We start from the raw sequence: 13665 nt of genomic DNA on the forward strand, positions 1-13665 counted from the left end.
TTTCTCTCAGACCCCAGCCTCCGTGCCCTTCCTGACCCCGTCCTCCCCCACTGGGTATCACTTCCCGCCAATTTCTAAGGGGGTGGCTTCGCAGTCCTTGCATCTGGGGCCATGGCTGCCCTCAGGTGGAGTCAGGGCAGGGCTGGCCCCTGCACAGGGCCGGTGCCAGGGTCTCACCAGGGCCCTTCTGTCCGCAGGGGAGGATGAAAAGCTGGCGTCCCTGCTGGAGGGGCGCTTTCCGCGCAGCACGTCCATGCAAGATACGGTGCGTGAGGGCCGTGGCATCCCGCCCCCGCCGCAGACCGCACCGCCGCCCCCACCCGCTCCCTACTACTTCGACTCCGGGCCGCCCCCCGCCTTCTCACCGCCACCCCCTCCAGGCCGCGCCTACGACACAGTGCGCTCCAGCTTCAAGCCCGGCCTGGAGGCGCGCCTGGGCGCTGGGGCCGCGGGCCTGTACGATTCTGGCGCGCCCCTGGGTCCGCTGCCCTACCCAGAGCGGCAGAAGCGTGCGCGCTCCATGATCATCCTTCAGGACTCGGCGCCGGAGGCGGGCGACACCCCCCGGCCTCCTCCGGCAGCCACCCCACCGGAGCGTCCAAAGCGGCGGCCGCGGCCACCCGGCCCCGACAGTCCCTACGCCAACCTGGGCGCTTTCAGCGCCAGCATCTTCGCGCCGTCCAAGCCTCAGCGCCGCAAGAGCCCGCTGGTGAAGCAGCTGCAGGTGGAAGACGCTCAGGAGCGCGCAGCCCTGGCGGTGGGCAGCCCTGGCCCGGGTGGCGGCAGCTTCGCCCGGGAGCCCTCCCCGACGCACCGTGGGCCTCGGCCAAGCGGCCTTGACTACGGCCCCGGGGAAAGCCCCGGCCTCGCGTTCGGGGGCCCAGGCCCGGGCAAGGACCGGCGGCTGGAGGAGCGGCGCCGCTCAACCGTGTTCCTGTCGGTGGGAGCCATCGAGGGCAGCACACCTAGCACAGACCTGCCCTCCCTGCAGCCCTCCCGCTCCATCGATGAGCGCCTGCTGGGGGCTGGCGCCGCCACCACCACCACCACCACCGGCCGAGACCTGCTCCTGCCCTCCCCCGTCTCTGCTCTGAAGCCATTGGTCAGCGGCCCGAGCCTTGGGCCTTCAGGCTCCACCTTCATCCACCCACTCACCGGCAAACCCCTGGACCCCAGCTCGCCCCTGGCCCTCGCCCTGGCCGCTCGAGAACGTGCTCTGGCCTCCCAGGCACCCTCCCGGTCCCCCACGCCTGTGCACAGCCCTGACGCTGACCGCCCCGGGCCTCTGTTCGTGGATGTGCAGGCCCGCGACTCTGAGCGAGGGGCGCTGGCCTCCCCAGCCTTCTCCCCAAGAAGCCCCGCCTGGGTTCCTGTGCCTGCTCGGAGGGAGCCGGAGAAAGCACCCCGGGAGGAGCGCAAGTCGCCAGATGATAAGAAGTCCATGATCCTCAGCGTCCTGGACACATCCCTGCAGCGGCCGGCCGGCCTCATCGTCGTGCACGCCACCAGCAATGGGCAGGAGCCCAGCGGGCTGGGGGCTGAAGAGGAGCGCCCGGGCACCCCGGAGCTGGCCCCCGCCCCCGCACAGTCAGCAGTGGTGGCAGAGCCCCTGGCGAGCCCCCGGGCTCAGCCCCCTGGCAGCACGGCTCCGACAGACCCCGGGCCGGGCCAGGGCAGCTCCGAGGAGGAGCCAGAGCTGGTGTTCGCTGTGAACTTGCCGCCCGCCCAGCTGTCCTCCAGCGATGAGGAGACCAGGGAGGAGCTAGCCCGCATTGGGCTGGTGCCGCCTCCCGAAGAGTTTGCCAACGGGGTCCTGCTGGCCACCCCACTTCCTGGCCCAGGTCCCTCACCCACCGTGGTGCCAGGCCCGGCCTCAGGGAAGCCGAGCAGCGAGCCGCCTCCTGCCCCTGAGTCTGCAGCTGACTCAGGGGTGGAGGAGGCTGACACGCGCAGCTCCAGCGACCCCCACCTGGAGACCACAAGCACTATCTCCACGGTGTCCAGCATGTCTACCCTGAGCTCGGAGAGCGGGGAGCTCACTGACACCCACACCTCCTTCGCCGATGGACACACTTTTCTACTCGAGAAGCCACCAGTGCCTCCCAAGCCCAAGCTCAAGTCCCCGCTGGGGAAGGGGCCGGTGACCTTCAGGGACCCGCTGCTGAAGCAGTCCTCGGACAGTGAGCTCATGGCCCAGCAGCATGCCGCCTCTGCCGGGCTGGCCTCCGCTGCCGGACCTGCTCGCCCTCGCTACCTCTTCCAGAGAAGGTCCAAGCTGTGGGGGGACCCCGTGGAGAGCCGGGGACTCCCAGGGCCTGAAGATGACAAACCAACTGTGATCAGTGAGCTCAGCTCTCGCCTGCAGCAGCTCAACAAAGACACACGCTCCTTGGGGGAAGAGCCGGTTGGTGGCCTGGGCGGCCTGCTGGACCCTGCCAAGAAGTCGCCCATCGCGGCAGCTCGGTGAGCAGGGCAGTGTGGGGAGGGTCCTGTCCCGTGTCCATGGCCCCCCCCCCCCCGCCCCGTGTTTTTCCTCTTGTCTGTCCGCCATCGGAGGTTTCCTCCATTCCCCTCCCCAGTCCATTCTATCCCACCCCTTACCTGTCCGTGGCATGCCTCTCTGTCCACTTGTGTCCTTTGTCTGCCCTTGCTTTGTCTGTGTGAGACAAGTCTCATTCAGGGATCCGAAATCTTGGGGCCGCTGTTCTCTCCATCCTGTTGGTGCTAGGAGTGGGGGCTGGGCACCTCCACAGCCCTCCTGGAGACGCCCTGCCTTGGGGGGTTCTTGTGGGCTCTCACTCTTTTGCTCCCGACCAAAGCTGCCTCTCCTGTTACGGGTTGTTCTGTGCTCCATCCTGGAGTTGCAATCCGCTCCCCTCCCCCCACTGTTCAGCTTCGCTGTGAGCCTGTGGGCCCCCAACCCCATCCTCCCTGCGGCCACATGGCTGGTGCCACCTTTCCTGTAGCTGCCTCCTGCCTTGCTTCCTTTTGAGGCTTAGAGTACACAGACTCCTTTTCCTTTTGGGACGCACCAGCAGCTCCCTGTGTTCTGCCCCAGAAAAATTTGTCTCTCTGCTCTGCCTCAGAGCCCCTTAAACACAGACTGCAGTGCATTTTCAAAGTGCATTAAGAAGCCATTCTTAGGGGGAAGTCACAGCATCCCTCCATACTCCATCTGCCCTCTCGCCTTCTCCGTACCTTCCCCGTTCCTCTGTCTGTCTGCTCGTCCCACCTCTTGCCCAGGGTGGGGACTTGAAGAGACCACGTTGTGCCCTGGAAATGGGGGTGGGGGTTGCTGAGCAAGGGGCTGGGGTGCTGCTCTGGTAGAGCTGCCAGAGCCCCTGGGCTGGTCCCTTGGATATTTCCTTGAGGACCCCATTCCCAAGGCTTTGCTCCTGAAGGGATCCCCCTTGGGCCTGTGGGCTCCATGGATGTTGGTGGGAGAGCTGGTTCCTGCCCACTGGTGCTGGTCTGAGGCAGCGCTGGTAACCCCCTGGCTGGCCCTTGTCTGCCCTTTTCAAGCTGCCTTTGCCTTCTGTACCCCTTTAGGCCCTCCTCCCTCTTCTGGCTTTGTCGGGGGTGGGGTGGGGTGGGGTGTGAGGTGCCACTGCCTGGCCTCCTTCTTGCTCCCTGAAGACCAGCCTATTGGGCCCTTTCCTGTCAGCCTTGGAAGGCACAGCTCACAAAGTGAGGGATTCGGTCTTATTCACACGGGCTTGTCTGATTTACCTTCTTCCAGTTAAGGGTTCAAAAGATATGTGGGGGCTTGGGAAGCTCACGGTGCCTCCCCTAAGTTGTCCAGGAATATTGTCCTTCAGCTCCTGTCATCTCAGGGGCTCACTTTGGGGCCCTCTCCCCTTTTTGCCTCTTCCAACTCCCAGCTGAATGTGAAAGCCCTCTTTCCAGCAGGGCAATGCCAAAGGTACCCTGAGAGTGGGCGTTATGGGCATGGCCAGGGTATCCATTTGGGATGAGTAGCCCAGGTCCTGGGCCTCTGCAGGACCTAACCCCTGGGGATGGGGGCGGGGGGGTTCCCTGACCCACCCTCGACCAGCCCCTATCTTCATCTCTGCTTCTCCTCCCTTGCCAGTCCCTCTGTTCTCTATGTCCTTTGGTCCCAGTGAAAATTAAAGCCCTTTAAAGTGGGAAGCACAGTTCCTGATACAGTGCAGGCCCTCAATAAACGTTTGCTCAACAGACGAAAGAACTGAGCTAAATGCAAGCACTGTCTTTTGTGACCTGTAATCTAGGGAGGGGGCTTAGGATAAATATCACTGAAGGACAGACACATGATTCAGATGCACTGGTTGTTGGACCCCATGATCAGGCTCAGGCGAGCCTGGGTCTTGTCATTTGCTCTGCTGGCTCCCATGGGGTGGCTGGGCACCCTGAGCATTTCTCCTCTGTCAGGGTAAAGGTCTCTTGTCCCATGGCTCTGGGTTGTGCCAGGACCCTGTGCTTGTGTTCTGATTTGGACATGGGATGGGGCAGGGCAAGACCCACAGGTGCCAGCTTTGCACCCCACCTACCCCACAGGTGCACTGGAAAGGGAGCCTCTTTGACTTGGCACTTCTTGCAAAAGTCCAGCCTCTGATTGGCTTCACATGGGTCCCCTGCTTTCCCCTGGATGAATCAGCAGGGTCAGGGATGCTGTAAGGCCTCCATTGGCCAGGCCTGAGTCCTGTGCTCTCCTGGGAGCTGGGGCACGGGGCCAGCCCACCTAGCAAACAGGTGCTGAGAGTGAGGGAGGGCGGGTCTCCAGAGGAAAATCAGCTGCTGTTACGGGGGTCCAGATGCTGGAAAACCTAAAACAACACAAGTCCCTTGTGACATGTTCTCACCAATGTCGGCAGTTTGCTTCATTCCCTGGCATCAGCTTGGGGTCAGAGGGCCCTGGATATCAACTCTCAGCTAGTTGCATCTGAGCTCTGTAGTCTTGGACGAGCCACTGTGAACTTCAGTCCCTCCCCTGAGAGATGGTGACGGTGACACCCTGAAGCACCAAGCTCAGGGCTGCAGCATGGTGGGCTCTCATGAAGTGGGCGCTCAGCCAGGTCCTTCGTGGGAAATAAAAGGGCCGGATATTGCGCTAGAAAATGCCAGGTCATATTATTTCACTTCTACAGCCATTCTCTCAGATGGATAACAGTATACTCTCCATTTTCCAGACAATAAAACTAAGGTTCTAAAGAGGTCTATTGCAGCTGGTAAGTGGTGGTATCTGTCTGGCCCCAAGCCCCACTCTCTGTTCACTGTACTCTCGGGGCTGTGTCGTTAAGCCCCTTCTGGTGACGGATGCTGGGTTTCTGTGCGGTAGCCTCTCACACAGAAATGCGCACCTGTTCACTGGGTAGACTGACACCGTTATCTATCAATCGCGTATATCACAAATAGCACGTGTATTCTGAAATCGCTTATCCTCGAGTCCGCGCAGCGCTCCCTCGTCAGCCCAGCTACGCGGAGCCATCCCTCTGCCCTGCCTTCCTATTCCCACTTCCCTCTGCACCCCCTTCTCTCGTTCACACTTCCTTTGGCCCTCTCTGCTTCCCCTCACCCCTCAGATCTGGGTGAAACCACAGTCCCCTGGCGTGGACCCCACTGCCCACTCTTGGCTTCTGGCCAGAGGCAGGGGGCTGAGCGGAGGATTCAGTGAGCGTGTGGAGTCGGCCCCTCCATGTGGCTGGCAGGAGCTGTGGTGCCCGCCAGGGCTGCTGGGCAGCTCTCGTTTGCGGCTCACTGTGGCCGGAACCTGGCACTCCTCTCTCATTTAGCGATGAACTGCTAGCGATACGGCCTCTAAGAGAAACGTTCAAAGTGCGGGAAGTTCCGGTGTCTGGGTGGGGCTGTTTCCTTCCCGGGACCATTCTTGGCAGAGGCCCCAGAGTAATTGCCTTGGCCACCTGGAGGGACCTCTGGCTTTTTGCAACATCGATCCTAGACTATTCATCTGCTCTATGCTTCTAGCTTCGGGTCTAGCCCTCGTATAGACAGGGCTAGTATAGACGTCGTATAGACGTCTCGTATAGACGTCCATCCTCTCAGAGCCCCACCATGGTCTTTGAGGCTCACATCTGTACCCAACTCCACTCGCCTTCGGATCGGAATCCCACATGTCGTCTGAAGTCCATAGTGTCTCTGAGCACCGCAGAAACACTCAGCTCTGCTGTGGCTTTCAGCTTTACATCTGTCTGACCCTCACCTCTGGTTTCATAGAAAAAAGTTCATGGTGAAATAGCTGTGGAAATACAAAGTGAAAGGGGTGTCTTTCCTGCATCTTCTTAGCCCCTTTGATGTGCTTTGCGCCATGGTCTCGAACCTGTTAGGTCTCAGCTTCTCTGGCAGATCGTTAGTAAGCGTCTTGCAGAAGACACACATTCCTTATAATGGGGTAGAAACCCTGCTCTGGTGACTTTCTGTGGACCCTGTTCTACTAACATGTTTGGCTGGGATCTGGATACCACCTTGTGTCACCGCAGGTATCTCAAGGACAGTGGGGCTTCTTCTGAAACCCGGGCTGACACTTGTGGTGTGACGGCCGACGCAAGAGCACTGGGGCCAGGATGTGCTTTGTCCTTGCAGGCCACGTGAAACTGGGTCACATGCTTCAGGAGCCCTGAACTATGCTGGGGGAGCAGGAAGTGCTCACAGATGAGGGGACATAGAGGCATTTGGAGTGTGTTGAGGTTGGGCGGTGAGAAGGCGAAAGGCTGGAGACGCCCGGAGCGGAGAGTGCGCTTTGAAGCTTAGGAGTCTGTATCTAGTTTTGCGCTGCTGTTGAGGGTTATGTCCCTGAGTGGAGCTCCCAGACTGCAAAAGCCCACGAGGCCTAGACCTGCCCTGCATGAGTGCACTGGCAGAAGGCCCAAGACAGAGGCCAGGACCAGAGCTTGGGCTTTTCCTTGTCTGTTGGTGCCAACAGGCAGTCAAGCCTGGGAGGGACACGTCCCATTATTTTTGTTCGCTGACATTTAGCTTTGTCAGTGAGGAGATGAGGTGAGAGGTGCTGAGTGAAAATGTCTGGACCCTGAGGTGGCCGGGAGGGTGAGGATAAGGGCCTGGGTTAATGCTGGGAGCCCTCCATGAAAAGGAGGAGGAGCTGAGGGTGGCTCCCGGTCCCTGGTGTGGGGAGGACTGGGGGAAGGGAGAGCATGTTTGGAGGCCCCAGTAGAGGTCTGGAGCTCAGGAGAGCCTGGGCTCACACGAAGCATTCTTGGGCACGTCAGCCGTAGCCAAGGGTGGGAGTGGACTACGTGGCCCAGGAGAAAGTGTGTGTGCCGAGAGGAGAACCCACAAAACCCATCTAGGAAGGAAGGGGTCCTGCTACAGCCTGGGTAACTGCAGGGGTGTGGGGCAAGGGGCAAGGGGCGAGGGGCGAGGGGCGAGGCCAGACCCCAGTGGCTGAGGAATCACCAGGCAGCAAGACAGTAGCAGATTCAGACGTGGTGGAAGAGACGTCCGGGGCCGCGGAGCCTTGCGGAGCCATCTGGAGGAGGATGCTGACGGCATTCAGGGGTGCCCGGTGAGGTACCGCTCGTTAGGGGGCGGGTGGCCCAGAACCCCTTTGGGAGGCTGGCGGGTGCTGTGATGTGGCCACACCGTGGCTGGGGCCCGGCTGGGGCGGCGTCAGTTGAGACTGGCAGTGGACGGTGACGGCTGTGCCCAAGTGGCGTGGAGACTTGGCTGTGGACGCTGCTGGGGTTCCTGCTCAGGGGACGACGTGGGCAGTTCCCTGCTCCCCTGGAGGAAGGGAGGAGGGGCAAGCACTTGGGCCATGGGTACCCTTGGCCGCTCCCTGCTGTGTCCTGGGGCCTTGGGAGGCCACAGACTTCCTTGTGCTCTTCTTGTAGGCCTCCTGCCATGTCCGCCATGCTTTGGGCATCCTTAGGACTGGCTCTCTCCCCACTTGCCCACCCAGTGGAATACGGCTCTTCATTCCCTCACTCATGGCACCTCCTGGCATCAGCCGCATTTTCTCCGGCAGGTGCCCATCTCCTGGCACTCACCACCTCTCCTCAGGAGGGTCTGCCTGGGTGCTGCTAGAGCCCGCCTCAGCCCTCTGACAGGAAGGAGCGCTTCGGCACTGGCCAGAAGGGCGTCCTGGAGCCCAGACCCTGCTCTGGGCTCAGGCCAGGCGTCTCCACTGCACTCCCCAGCACCCGTCCAGTTCTCTCTGCCTTCACAGCTTGGCTGTGGTCCTGCCAACTTGTCAATATGCTTCTGTCACACCGGAGACCCTGGGCACACCCACACGGTTCCACTGAAACTTAACCCTTGGGGTAGGGCTAAGCAGGATTCCCTCCTGAGACACGAGGTCCTCAGGCCTGAGTCGCTGTGTGAGAGTCGTGGTGGGGCTATACTGGGACCATCCCCTCAGCACCTTCCCCTGCACTGCAGCCCCCACCCTAGCATTTCCCTAGCAGTCACCGCCACCTGGGCACCCACCACCCCCTTGCAACATCCCCTTGGGTACCCTCCCTCTCTCCTTCACTGCTGACCCACTTTGCCCCAAAGCCCAGGTGGTGCCAGGGAGATCAGGTGTGGTGGGAGCAGGGAGGGTTTTTTCTGGCCGGTGCCTGTTCCCTGAGCCCACCCCAGGTGTCCTTAGAGCCCCTCGCCATGGGGGGTAGGGTGGAGGGAGGCCTGGTTTCAGGAGGCTCTGCTGTGGGTCTGAGCCCTGGGGGGAGGCAGCGGGGAGAGCGGCTGAGGGGAGAAAGCCGGTGGAAAGTGATGGAAGCTGGAAACTGGAACTGAGGTCGAGCGGGAGGGACAGACAGAACTGGATCTTTAGGGAGAGGCTGGTCTTGCCCAGGTGGGAGATGAAAAGACAAAGCCCGCACGGAGGGGCGGAAGGACGCCCAGGGTGCCCTGTGCGGTGCGAGACTGGCACCAGTCAGGATAGCGCAGAGGTGGATGGGGGCACCCAGGGGAGGCTCCTCAGCCCGGCAGGGGCAGGGGCAGGGAGGGGGGATGGCAGCTGCAGAGGCCAGTCAGGCCGCAGAGAGTGTAAGGGGACATGAAGTGTCACCCAAGTGCCAGGTGTCTGCCGAGCACTTGCCACACAGTGTCCCAAGGAAAGCCTGTGGAGGTCACACAGGCAGACCCGGAACCCACCCAGATCTGCCCACGTGTGGCCTGCAGGTCCCTTTCCCCAGCAGCCCCAGATTTGCTCTCTCCCATTGTACCTGACTGAGTTCCTCCCCCAGTGGGTGTCTGGCCAGGGAGACCTGTACCTGGCTGCCATACTGTAGCTGTGACTGTGGGCCATGTGCCTGCTGTGTGGGCCTGGGCTGCTAACACTCTTTCTCATTGCTCTCTCCTGCCCATCTGCATGTGGCTGCTCTGTCTAGCTGCGCGGTGGTCCCGAGCGCCGGCTGTGTAAGTGAGCATGCCCATCCCATGCCTCTCACTGTCCATAGCTGCACCTGGTCACCCTGGTCTCTGCTCTGCTTGGCTTCGTGAGGCTTCTGTGCCACCGACAGCCCCCTGAGGCTTCCCCTGGGCGCAACTGGGGATAGGGACTGAAAGGAGGGGGTGGGAGAGGGGAGTGGGTTTTCTCTGGAGGTGCCCCCAGGTAGGCCTCCCACCATGGCCATGCTGGAGAGGGGCTGCAGGTCTGGGGGTCCTGTCAGGTGATGTTGGGAAGAGAGGCATCATTTGTGTGTGTGTGTGTGTGTGTGTGTGTGTGTGCACATGTGCTGCTGTGTCCCTGTCACGAACAGGCTGCTGCCATTCCTGCCGCTGCTGCTGCATGTCTGTGACGCGTGTGGGTGCCGTCCTGTGCAGGGAGGCCGACTGTCATGGGTGTGTCGCTGCCTGACACCTGCACATGCTGCTGCTCTGTGTGGGCATGAGCGCTGCCTGGTGTCTGTCTCTGACTCATGGACTTGGTCAGTCTGTGCAGCCACCAGCCTTCATCACGACTCAGCCGTCCCTGAAGCCTGCCCAGGTTTCTCTGGGTCTCCTCAGGAGAGCAGAGCTGTGTGTGGGAGTGGGGAGAGGTACTGCCAGTCTTACTGTCCAGGACACGGGCAGATGGGGCAGTGCCCAGAGCCTGTGTCGGAGGCTGTCAGGGATGGGGCAGTCGGCCCCTTGCCACGAGAGGCTCTTTCCTCTGGTGGGCTGCTCTTGGATCCCCATGGAGTGAAGGGGCCCTCTGTTTTTACTCTTTGTGTTCCAGTTTAGGCCCCTTCTCTCCCGGCAGGGCCCTGACTCTGACCCTGGGGGCCAAACAGAGGGGCCCTATCATGACCACAGGACCCCACCCTTCTTTCTTCCTGTGGCCCTAAGGCTACCCCCACCCCAGCCCCAGTACCCACCCGACCTGCGTCCTCCTGGCCACTGGCCCCTCTCCCCTCTGCCTGCCCCCACATCTCCTGGCGCCCCTCACCTGGCCTTGACCCCCTCTCCCTCCGCAGGCTCTTCAGCAGCCTCGGTGAGCTGAGCTCCATCTCAGCGCAGCGCAGCCCTGGGGGCCCGGGCGGCGGGGCCTCCTACCCGGTGCGGCCCGGCGGCCGCTACCCCGTGGCGCGGCGCGCCCCGAGCCCAGTGAAGCCCGCGTCGCTGGAGCGGGTGGAGGGGCTGGGGGCGGGCGCGGGGGGCGCGGGGCGGCCCTTCGGCCTCACGCCTCCCACCATCCTCAAGTCGTCCAGCCTCTCCATCCCGCACGAGCCGAAGGAGGTGCGCTTTGTGGTGCGCAGCGTGAGCGCACGCAGCCGCTCGCCCTCGCCGTCGCCGCTGCCCTCGCCAGCGCCTGGCCCCGGCCCCGGGGCCCCCGGCCCGCGCCGGCCCTTCCAACAAAAGCCGCTGCAGCTGTGGAGCAAGTTCGACGTGGGCGACTGGCTGGAGAGCATCCACTTGGGCGAGCACCGCGACCGCTTCGAGGACCACGAAATCGAGGGCGCGCACCTGCCGGCGCTCACCAAGGACGACTTCGTGGAGCTGGGCGTCACGCGCGTGGGCCACCGCATGAACATTGAGCGCGCGCTCAGGCAGCTGGACGGCAGCTGACGCCCCCTCCCCACGTCCCAGCCGCGCCCTGCCGGCAGGGCCCCCCACCCCCACCCCCGGGCCGCGGGCTCGGCCTGCCCCCCACAAAGGCGCCCGGGCCAGGAATGTTGCATGAATCGTCCTGTTTGCTGTTGCTCGGAGACTTGCCCTGTACATTGCTTAGTGCCCTCCCCGGCCGGCGAGTCCCACCCAGCACACGGTCAGGAAGGGCGAGGGCCAGGGGAGGCTGGAGCGGGAGAGGGTTGGGGGTGGGGTGCTCCGGCCTGACCATCTCCCGCACAGCTCCTGGTGGCTACTCTCCCAGAGGGGGGGACCTAGTCCAGCATGCGAGGTCAGGACACACCTTGGTGACTCGGGGGGAGGGGGGAGACTTGGGGTTCTCGGTTGGGGGCCTAGGAGCCCCCCCCTGTTTTGCATATTTTAATCCACTCTATATTTGGAACGAGAAAAGGAACAAATATCTCTGTCCTTAATAGCTTCCCTTCCCCTCCCCTACAGCCCCCCCCCCCCCCCCCCCACTGGTTCCGCTGCTGCTGCCCAGTCTTCCATCTCTGGCCCCTCACTGCCACTGCCACCCCACATGGGGCGGGGGACGCTCCAGCTGGTCTGGGGTTGGCCAGGGTCCTAGTAGCCCGCCCTGGGGCCCCAGCTCGGCCCTCTCCCCTCGCTGAGCTATAGTGTGCCCCACCGACCCTTCAGGTGCTGCGTGGAGGAGGGGCGGCAGGCAGCGAGTCCTGCTGGGCACTAGCCAGGTCAGGTGGCCTGGGAGACCATTGCCCTGGGGAGGGGCAGGGCCCTGGCATCCGCCCCAGCCAAGTCCCTCACAGGGTCCCTTCCCAGGAGGGGTCTAGCCTCCTCCCCACACTGTTGGGCAACCACAGCAGAGAAGCCTCCCTGCCTCAGACCCCAAAGTCTCCTGTTCCTGCCCTGTGTGTGTGTGTGTGTGTGTGTGTGTGCGCGCGCGCGCGCGCGCGCGCACGTGCGAGTGTGTGAAACTCTGGGTGCGGCTGAGTGCGTCGGAGCCCTGTGTGTGCCTGACTGGAGTGTGGTCCCAACGGGCCACTCTGGACTAGTGTGGGGGCTTCAGCAGTGTGCACAGGGTGCATGTATGGGTGTGTCCCTGTGAAAGCACCCCATTTCCACTTCCAAAGAAAGTCAGAGGCACCCTAGGACCTGCTGTTTGCCCAGCCCGTCCTTCCAGAGCCTCGTCTAGCCTGAGCGGGCCTCCTTGGTGAGGCTCTGCTGCTTGGACAGGCTCCCAAGAGCCCTTGGAGGCAGTGCCCCGCCCCCCACTGGGCTTCTGGGGGGGGGGGAATCATAGAGGACCCCTAGAGTCAGGCCACCGCAAGCCCTGGGGAGAGGCAAAGACCCCAGAGGGCACCCCAGCCCCCCTTACTGTGACTCCTCACACTCAGCAATGACCTGTGGGGTGGGGGGCCCTGGGACGTTTTTAAACCTAGGGTTTGGAGTCTGGACTAAGCTCCATCCACGTCACTCACAAGTTTCTGTTTATATTTCTAGCTTTTTTTAATAAAAAAAAAAAACAGAAAACTGAAGTTTTCACAGCCCAGGGGCCTGGCACGCCGGTCTGTGCCCGCCTGCCCCGCCCTGGCCCACCGGCCCCATTCCCTGGGCAGAGTCACACCCAGTAACCCTCTCACCGACAGACCAGGTCACACACAGCAGCAGTCACTGTAACAGACTGCCACATACACCCTCAGTCTCACACTCACCTGTGGGTTTTTGGTTCCGTTCAATTTGGGTTTTTAACTTTACAGGGTCAGTCCCGCTTCACCCCTCCTTTTGTATGGAGTTCCATCCGGGGGATTTCACCCCTGCTCCAGTCCTGAGGCCTCCTGACCCTGACGTTGTGATACACCCCACAGAGATCTATGTTTCTTATATTATTATTATTGATAATAATTATTATAATATTATTATGTAATAAATTTATAAGAAATGAAGCCGTCTCTCAGTTGCCTGTTCGAGGAGGTATTGGGAGCACAAACTGCTGTCCCCTGAATGGGACGAACCTCAGCCTTGACACGAGCATTCGGCCACATGCACTGGTGGCTCTCAGCCCTGTCTCAGTCTCCTTGTTGACCCCACGTCCCCATGCCAGCCTTCTCTTCGCATCTCTTCCGGACTCCTGCTGGGCCTCAGCTCATGCTTCCTGTCTGGAAGCTTTTCTCTCTGCCCGCCAGCTCACTGAGCGTAGCCCTCCTGAGGTAGGAGTCCAGTTGTCCTCTGTCCCCCTGCCCCACCTCCCCCACCGTGTCCATTTGTTTCTGAATTCTGTGAACCTTCTCATGTCTGTGCCTGCTGTCCTGCCCCCATGGCTACTGCCCTTGTCCGGGCTTTACTACCCCCCCACCCTGAGCTGACAGTCATGTGAGCAGCTGGCTGCTACCAGCCAATGATGTGGCAAGGCTAGTGTGGCACCGGGTGGGGCGTGGCCCACCCACAGGAAGGGCAGAGGCACCTTAAGGGTGGAAGAGAGGGTGAACAGTGTGGATGGATGGATATCTTCTCACAGAGTGGGCACAGGAGGCCCAGCGGGAGTTGGGAGAGGGCTCCCCAGGCATCAGTTACCTGACAGGGTCGTGGCAGGGGCAGTGCCTGCAGATCCTGGCCCCACTGGGTCAAGGTGGAGTGCAG

At 61.9% G+C, this 13665-nt stretch overlaps 1 protein-coding gene across 5 annotated transcripts in view; it reads left to right on the plus strand.

The window, feature by feature from the left end:
• SHANK3 (SH3 and multiple ankyrin repeat domains 3) overlaps positions 1-12971 on the plus strand; it is a 53101-nt gene extending 40130 nt beyond the window's left edge. For 3 of the 5 annotated variants that reach the window (XM_078449223.2, XM_078449222.2, XM_078449224.2), the window contains 2 exons: positions 198-2463; positions 10416-12971. In XM_078449223.2, the coding sequence (XP_078305349.1) occupies positions 198-2463; positions 10416-11007 (2858 nt within the window). In that variant the 3' untranslated portion in view covers positions 11008-12971. Of the gene's footprint in view, positions 1-197; positions 2464-9347; positions 10366-10415 lie in introns of those variants that run through there. The other 2 variants (XM_078449226.2, XM_078449225.2) reach the window with 2 other exon arrangements.
• Positions 12972-13665: the final 694 nt, after the last annotated feature.

Source organism: Panthera onca, chromosome B4 (genome assembly GCF_046562875.1).
Source record: "Panthera onca isolate mPanOnc1 chromosome B4, mPanOnc1 haplotype 2, whole genome shotgun sequence".
In the NCBI taxonomy this organism is placed as follows: domain Eukaryota; kingdom Metazoa; phylum Chordata; class Mammalia; order Carnivora; family Felidae; genus Panthera; species Panthera onca.